This window comes from Artemia sp. Qi Xiang Cuo, unplaced genomic scaffold, assembly GCF_049724085.1.
Source record: "Artemia sp. Qi Xiang Cuo unplaced genomic scaffold, ASM4972408v1 HiC_scaffold_3341, whole genome shotgun sequence".
Taxonomy (NCBI): Eukaryota; Metazoa; Arthropoda; class Branchiopoda; order Anostraca; family Artemiidae; genus Artemia; species Artemia sp. Qi Xiang Cuo.
In genome coordinates, this window is record NW_028300732.1 from 1 (window position 1) to 9,414 (window position 9,414).

General features: G+C 36.8%; 1 protein-coding gene across 1 annotated transcript; it reads left to right on the forward strand.

Annotated features, from left to right (window-relative positions):
- Positions 1-3,094: 3,094 nt before the first annotated feature.
- Positions 3,095-3,956, forward strand: LOC148938406 (recQ-like DNA helicase Blm; the record flags this gene model as incomplete). Its single annotated transcript, XM_089107820.1, has 1 exon — positions 3,095-3,956. A coding segment is annotated over one exon (862 nt), but the record flags the coding sequence as incomplete, so codon positions are not given.
- Between the last annotated feature and the right edge of the window lie 5,458 nt (positions 3,957-9,414).

The window sequence follows — 9,414 nt, forward strand, 5'->3', positions numbered from 1 at the left end:
GGGATGGTAGGGGGAGATTAATCGTTTGTGGGTTTTAAGGACACTCATTAAATCTTTCGTTACTTTAGAAACGAAGTTAGTTCCGTTGTCACTAATAACCTGGATAGGAAAACCAAATTTTAAAAATATTTTTGCTAACGCTTTACTTGTGGCATATGCGCCTTAATTTCTCAGTGCTTTGGCAACAGTGAAGCCGGTAAAATGGTCTATTACTAAAAGAACGCAAGTATGACCTCTATTAGAGACAGGGAATCCTCTGCTCGTACCATATAGGTCGAACGAAACGATATCGAAGGGAAACCTAGCCACTGGCACCCTTCCCATGGGGGGATTAGGATACGTTTGGGGATTTTTCCTTAGATTACACGCTTCACATGTACTTAGATAATCCTTAAGTTTTGTTAATCCCGACGGAACATAAAAATATTGTCTTAACTTGTGAAAGGTTTTGGCTATTCCTAGGTGTCCACCTATTTCAGAACGGAAATATTCAAAGGCAGGTATTATTAAGCTTTGGGGAAGTACTGGGACTATTAAGGTTTGATTTTTTTGTTTCTCCTGTTACTATCCTGCAAAGGATTTCTTCGTCTAAGTCATAATAAAAATTGTCTATTTCCCTTTTCAGGGTTTTGAACTTGTCGGGGAGATTATCGAAATTCACAAAATAATTAATGAGAGCTAAACACATTTCATCCTTGGCTTGGTTTCTTTTAATATTAGCTATCGATAAGGGGCTATGATTGACTTCGTCTCCTTTTATCTGGACTTTAGGTTTACTCTTCTTATATTTTCGTTTACTGGCATGAATGGCATTCAATTGTTTAGATTCATTGTCTGAAGGGTTATCCTCAGGGATCCTACTTAGGTAATCACAGGGGGCATTTTGTTTACCGGTCACATGTTCAAATTCGTAATCTAGATCTGAGATTTTCATTATCCATCTAGCTAAGATTCCAGTTGGATTTTTGAATGTATTTAGGTACTGCAAGCTTTTATGGTCCGAGCGCAACTTAAATTTTCGACCTATTAAATAATGTCTAAATTTGTCTAAATGGTAAATTATAGATAGTAACTCCAAATTCGTTGCTGAATAACTTCTTTCGCCTTTGGTTAGAGTTCTGCTTGAATAGCATATGACTTTCTCTATATACCGAGGGGGTTCCTGTAGGGGTTCGGGGTGGTTTTCCATGGGGATTAGTTGGGAAAGGATCGCACCGACGCCTAGACCTGAAACATCGGTAGTAACCAGAAATTGTCCTTTTTCAAAGTCTGGCAAAGACAAAATTGGTTCAGAAGCTAGAGCTCTCTTGAGAGTTTCTAATGAAGTTTGAGCTTCATTCGACCAGGTGATACTTTTGCCGTCCCCTTTAGTCAAGTCCGTTAAAGGTTTGGTGATCTGTGCGTAGTTGCGTATGAACTCTTCCCTTTGGGAGCGTAGGTTCGAATCCTACAGGCAACGCCAATTGTAATGGGGGGGGTTTGTTAATAATTGGCAATTGTCTGAGGGAAGGGAAATCTTCAATAAAAGGGGTTTTGTTCTTCTACTATAAGTTATTTCTTTATATGGGATTTTTCAATTAATTATTGCAAGGGGGATTTTCAGTTAAACTCTTAATCGACGGTTCGTGATCAGCATATCTAAATGGAGGCGGAACTTCGTGGGTAGGGAGCTTAAATTAACTTTACGAATGGGGATCTTACCTTAACGGCCATACTAAGTTAAAATCAGATTGAATGGATTCAGGTTCCCTTTGAGAGCGAGTGGAGCCACAAGGACAAGCTGTCTCGAGAAATACTAGCTTAAAGAGAATAAAATAAGAAGGTGTGCATTTATTTACTCACATAGCTGGAACAGAGCTTCGGTATATCAAAACACTTGCAGCAAATGACACTAAGTTAAAACTGCTCACTGGTAATACAAGTAACGTTCAGTACTATTGTCTATTTAATTCACATAGGATAAAAGGTTGAAAATGAGTCTACAATAAAACTGGCCCAGTAAGACTCTCATAAGATTCATACAAAATTGACATTAGGCTGGCAAAAGACTGAAATAAGACTAACTCAAATTGCTAAATTCGAGAATACTATACTCTGAGATTTTAGCCGAAGGTTACATTTGGGCGTTACTAAAGAGCGCATTATACGGATCCTATTGGTCCTCTATTACTATTGGACAGTGCTGTGCCAATCAGCTATTCGATTTTAACTAACTTTTGATACGATTTATTACTCTTTATAACTTCACTTTGGAATTTTTCTTAGCTGAATAAAGTTTTTATCCTATAATTAGAGCAAGCTACTTAGTCTTACATTGTATTTCAAGAAAATGTTTTTAAAGCTTTACCTTGTAATTACAGCGGAACATTTAGTTTTACTTTTGTATCTTGAGAAAATGTTATTAAGGTTTATACCTTGTAATTATAGCGGAATATTTAGTTCTACTTTTGTATCTTTAGAAAATGTTATTAAGGTTTATACTTTGTAGTTCGAGCGGAGCATATATTTATCGCCGTTGCCTTTTTTTTGTTGTGGGAAAGATTCTTTTCATAGTTACGATTGTAATACAATGTTTCGCTACTTTTCAAATTTGACAATTAAGTGCTGGGAAATTTTACTTGGAAAATTTCGGGGTCTTGGAAATTGATTCCATTACATTAGGTAGTGGCTGCGGAATAGTAATAGTACCGACAGTGGCAATTAGGGACAATCTGTCTGAATTCTTAACGTCCAAGGGTATTCATGTATTTGCCTTAGGCGGTGAGAGTTCTATTATTTGTTTTGATCCGTCCAACCTTCCTCAAGTAATTTTGACAACACCTGAAGCCTTCTTTGGATCACGTGGGAACCTTGGGTTTCTAAATCATGGCAATAATTTGGAGTTTCTAAAAAAATGTGAAACTTATCTGTGTCGATGAAGTTCATTTAATTTGTGAATGGGGTGGTTCTTTCCGGTCCGCCTTTGATCGTGTAGCGGAGCTTCGTCAACTGTTCCCATTAGCTCCTGCACTATTCTTATCTGCCACCCTTACTCCAAGTAGCGAAAGTCAACTACACCAAAAGCTTTCAACGAGTGAATTAGTTTCTATCAAAGGCAAATTAGTCGACCAAATATAGGGATTCACATTGAAACTTATAATATTCGAAAAAGTAAAAAGTCTAAAAAAGTAGAAAAAGACGAAGATCTTTATATTGAGGGCCCTCCGAAACAATACGTTGATCTTGCTCAGAAGATTATTGATCGAACACCTTCTCAACCAACAATTATCTACCTTCCGTTCCCTGAAAGATGTGAAAAATTACGTTCTGCATTTCTGTACTTAGGCAAAGTCAAAGTTGAAGCTTACACAGGAAAGGCCACCCGATCAATAGATAAAAAGCGCATTCTTCATCAAGTGTTAGCAGGTGAAATCGTTGTACTTATCGCAACAGTTGCTTTTGGTATGGGAGTCAACGTTCCGTCAATTAGGTTCGTAATTCACATCGGGCTTCCAGCAAACCTGGGTACCTGGATCCAAGATTTAGGTAGGGCAGGTATGGATGGTGATCTGGCAACAGCGATACTTTATGTTTCTGAGCAAGAGGACTTACGGCAGATATTAGTATGGACATCAGAAAAAAAAGACGCTGAAGTTGATGCCATACATTCAAATTTCAAATCTGTTTTAGTATATTTCTACTTACTTCATGAAGGTCTTTGCCACGAAAACTATGTGAATGACTACTTCGATATACGGGGAGGGACCGTGAATTCTGATGCATGTGACTGTCCTGGTTGCATCTATAGAAAGAGCAAAGAGAGTTCTTCTTTATTTAGGAAGATTCTTGGTGCTGTTTACATGCTTGCTATGGTTTGTGACAAAGTAACAGAAGTAAACATTTGGCTTTTTTATAAGGTGACCTTAGAAGCTGCTTTTGGCTTCAGAAGAAGCTTGATACCTTGCCAATCCCCTTGACGTCGACCACTTATTCAAGCATGAACAATTCACAGAATCTACAGCCATTGCTAAACGTTGCTGTTCGGCAGTGCATATTCTTAGGTCTTCTTCAAATTGACTTTTCCACCCAAAAAATACCAGGTTCTTCTCCAGACATAGTTAAGTCTCTTGTATTAACTGAAAAAGGGAGGCATTTTCTCAATTCCCAAGAAACTGTCAAAGTTCCCGAACAAGTCCAAACTTTAAAAAAAATTCATCCAACCCGAAGGGTTAATAAATCAGGCAAGTATGAATCAAATATTAATTCTACTGATAGTATTGAGGCACCTCCCGAACCAACTAAAAGAAATATGCTACAAAGGATTGTATGGATGATAGATCAAGAGTTTGTTGAGCCTGTCTCATCAGAAGACCAGATAAATTTCTTGGATACATCCACAACCACAAAAAACTTTTATATATAGAAAACACCAACGATTTTTTAGAGTATGATGCTGTACGTTCAGACAAAAATTTCATTTGAAGTTTTCTTCAGTTACAAAAATGTAAGGGTATGATTCCAGCTCAAAGGGTTGTCAGAATAAAAGGGGAGACAAGGGATATTATTGTTCATAGGAACAAGTGTGCAGGGATGAGAGCTTGCGCTCAAAGTGGCTGCTCTACTTCCTACCCATAGCTCATGCAAATCAAAAATGTCCACAGCACCAGGAATCAACTATTATCAAAATGAAATGCGATGCCTTCATGATTTACGCATCCGCTAGACCTAAAAGATAAAAGAAGATGGATGGGCGTTTTGCGCAATGGGATACCCTCAGTTGAAAACGGTCATGACCATCCTAGACCGATTGAAACTGCATTTCTGCCAGATGCAGAGCATCATGCAATTGAAACACTCCGGCGGAATCCAGGGATCACTCCCTCGGAAATCAAGGCGAGTGTGGGAACAGATTATAGCTTGCCGTTACGGAGTATCGCTTTTGTCGATACTCATAAGATTGCTAGGCTTAAGGAGAGAATAACAAAAAGTGAAGATGGCTATGGTGTGCTAACAAATAGACACTACATTGAATCTTTTGAGTCTAGAAGGAGGCCTGAAATTATTGAAGGTTTCACAAAACTTAGGAAATTTGAAATTGCTGCTGAAGGAGGACCAACACAAACATTTCATTCTTTGCTCCACAATAAATCAAACAAATATATAAGATTTTGCAAGTTTGGTGCTGATCCAAACAAACTGTCATATGTCGTAATTTTTTCTGATCATGGGGTTGAAATTTTTGCTGAGGCTATTTCACTGCTTGTTGATGTTACATTTCCATCAACAAAAGGTTTTAAATATCTGATGAACGTCACGTAATTTAATATAGTTACTATGCAATATGAAGTTGTTGCGCGGGTTCTTTTGAATCAGCAAACTGCAACAGCTTATGGAATAGTTCTATCAAAATTATTAAGTCTGGTGACAGAGCTTTTCCCTGCGATTGACAATGGATCTTCAATATTCTTTATTGCTTACTTCCTACAGGCACAAAGAAAAGGTTTGGAAGAGGCCTTTGGGGCAGAGACAGCAGCAAAGTTCTTAAGGGGCTTCAAAGTCCACTGGTGGCGACATGTGAAAAAAATAGCAGATAGACTCTTAAAAAGAGTGGTAACTCCTGAATCTCTTTTGTTTCAAAAAATTGTCAAACTAGTTACCACCATGAAAGAAATAAAGAGGTAATAATTCTGTTTGAGATTCTTGGGTAACTCAAAAACCGACAGCCTAGCTCTCTTTCGGAGCTATGGACTATTTCTGTTTCTAAGAACTTTACAGAAGAAGAATTAAACTTAAACGTAGACTGGTCAGAAGAAAAAAAACGTCAGGCTACACAACAGCAACCTTATAAGAAAATCGAAATATATTTTCTTGTGATTATTATCTCTTCTAATCAGCAGTTGTACCAAACCAATTCTGCTCAAGTCATCCTCAGGGCTATACTGTGGTGTTTATCCTCCCCATAGTATAGTGCAGACGGTTTGATATCATCTATTTTTCCTTCTTGTTTTTAGTTTTATTTTTGTGTTTTAAAGCTTTTTCCAATAGGCAATGATTAGAAGTCCTCCAAAAAAAAGTCCCCCCAGATCCCAAATCAAATTCCAGTGAAAGTGTCATAGTGAAAGATACCCATCCTGGCTGGTCAAGCACCCTATCTCAAAGTTCTAATGATAGCTCCAATTCGGAGAATAGGACAATGATAAGTGTAGGGGCTAATGTAACCATAAACGATGATAATGGGTTTCAAGAGGTCCTCTCTAGAATTCCTAAAAAAAGGATAAAAACCTCCCCAATTAAAAGCATTTCCCCTCTCCCTGCCCAAGATTCTCCCTCCAAAAACTTAGGAAATTACCTTAAAATTACTTCTACTACCCCCTTTAAAATAAAAATGATCACCGCAATAAGAGTTGCAATTTTTAAATTGCTAAAATCAATGTTCTCTCTTAACATTAACCGTGATGGATCTCTGCTAATAGCTGTAGAAGATCAGAAATCAGCAGATACAATAATTAACCTTAAATCCCTTCTGAATACCCCAATTATTGCATCTAATTGGAACCCAAAACAATCACCAACAAAAATAGTAGTTTATAATGTTCCCCCAGAGATATCTACTCAGGAGTTAAAAGAAAGCCTTTCAGATAGGGCTGGAAACACAATCCCAGTTGAGGATGTTACCCAACTTGGAAAATCTAACTCTAATGGCATAAAAACTAGTACATCCTTCTTTTTCAAACTAAAGGATAAAATTGATGACCCAGAGAAATTATTCCTATTTGGGCAAATCAAACCACACAAATAATACAAACCTAAGCCTATTCAGTGTCAGAAGTGTTTCAAACTGGGACACACGACAAACAAATGCAATGAAATTCTCCAAGAGTGTAGTAATTGTAAATCCTTCCATCCTAAAGAGCTGACAACTTGCAACAACACTCAGCCTACATGCATCAATTGCAAAGGCCCACATGAATCTACAAATAAATCATTATGCCCTGCATACAAGAAAAGAGCTCTAACACTCCAAATATCAACAGAGAAGTCCATCCCATACCCCTATGCAGCAACGGAAGCAAATGCTGCCCAACAATACCAAATAAAGCCTGTAATGAAACCAGCCAAAACCCCCAAGTCAAATGTCCCCAATGCATCAAGCATCCCATAGAAAACATCATCTTCTAAGCCCCCTAGCTCAAATCCCTATCAGAAGGAATCACCAAGCCGACAAGCCTCCTTTTCCTGTGAGATGAGGCCAGCCTGGCCCTCCCTCCCAAGAAGAAACAAACCATAAAAAATACCATGAATCAATCCCATAACCAACCAACCGGATGCACTAACAAAAATGCAATCCCCAAACATCTTCTTATTCATTCTAAACTGTAATGCAGTTCAGGCCATGAACATACATCAACTACAGAAAAAAAAATTTATTGCAGAATTGGCAAAAATCTACATCCCAGATGATATGCTCATTCAAGCAAAAAAAGATCTTGCTTTACTTTTAACAAAGCTGAACATTGATACACAGTCATATGAAGAATAAATCAACAACACAACATTTATCAATACTCCAATGGAATGTAAGATCACTCACAGAAAATAAGCTAAATGAATTAATATCATTTATGAATAATAATTCCATTAATATTGCTTGCCTCCAGGAAACTCATTTAACCCAAAATCAACAAATTAAGTCTCTGGGACATACTATCCTGAGATAGAGAAATAGATCTTCAGAGAGAAAAGGAGGTGGTGTAGCTTTATTAGTTAATAATAATATAAAATTTTGTGGCATCATTTTTCCAGATTTTGAAAATGATGTTGATGTAATTGGTATAAGTGTTTGGCTGAATAATTTAAAAACCTACATAATAAGCTTTTATAACCCTAATGGCCAAACTACAGATGCCAAGGATTTCTTTAATTATATAAATAATTCTAATATGTTAAATAATATCAGTATTTGTGATGATTTCAATGCCCACAGCCTTTTGTGGGGGAATAAACCAGTAAATAAAGCTGGTAAATTTATTGAGCATATGACCTCAAATAATAATGAATTATCTGTTGCTACCCCTACAAACCTGAATACCTATTTCAACCCCAAAAGTGGCAAATTCTCCACAATTGACCTACAAACTGTGTCATTAAATTTTTTGAATAAAATTTACATAAATAAAATTGATAGTCTATGTACAGACCACTTTGCTATAGTTTGCTCCCTAAATGAACCTGCTGAAACTTCATCTCATACCTCCAAATATATCAACACTAAAGCAAATTGGTCTATTTTCCACAATAAGCTAAATGATGAAATTACAAGTTTCACCCAAAGTTCATGCATTTCTAACACAACAGTTGACACACATGCTGAAGCGTTGACATCTTTACTAATAAATACAGCTAATCATGCTATCTCCAGGACAACACCTAAGAAAACATTCACTAAACAAATTCCTAAAGCATGGTGGACAAATGAGTGCCTAAATAAATGGAGGATAAAAAAGGCAGCTAGGACAGAATTCATAAAAAAGCCAACACCTACTACATATTTAAAAAAATTACAAGCAGAATCTAATCTAAAAAGGACTATAATAGATGCTAAATATAAATACTGGAATAATTTTGCAAATAATCTCTCCAGAGATACGCATGAGCCAATTATACAAAATCATAAGCCACATATGTGGGAAATAGACTTCTCCCAACCCACTCCTGTATGAGCTTATACATAATAATACCCATTATGACAATGATAATGAAAAGGCTAACCTATTTGCAACTCTTTTTGTTAATAAGCTAACATCAAATAATCAAAGCAAACTGTCCACAATTCCTATGAACCCTAGTTACCAACCACGCCCAAGATCTGAGTACATAATTAATCCATTTTCAAACCAGGAATTGAATAATGCAATACATAATATTAGGTCCAAAACTTGCAGAAGCTAAGACAGTATGCACCCTACATGGATAAAGAATCTCACAACATCATAAAAACAAGAACTGATAAATTGTTATAATCACGCTTGGGCATCTTCTAGGTTCCCCAATATATGGATATGTTCGTCCCTCCTACCAATCCTAAAGAAAAATAAACCAAAAGATAACCCTGAGTCTTATAGGCCCATAATGATTACACCTGTGATGGGGAAAATAATGGAGAAAATGATTTATCACAGACTCCTCTGGTTTATTGAGAAAAATAATATGATCCCACACACTCAAACTGGATTCAGGAAATACCACTCCTCAACAGATGCTTTCATTTTGCTAACAAATGCAATAAATGAATCTCTCAATAAAATAATATCCTAGTGGCAGCTTTCCTTGATTTTGAAGGAGCATATGACAATGTGAACCACCAAATCCTTTTAAATAAACTTGCAAACATTGGAGTACCTCCTAAGCTAGTATCCTTTATGAAATCCTTCATAT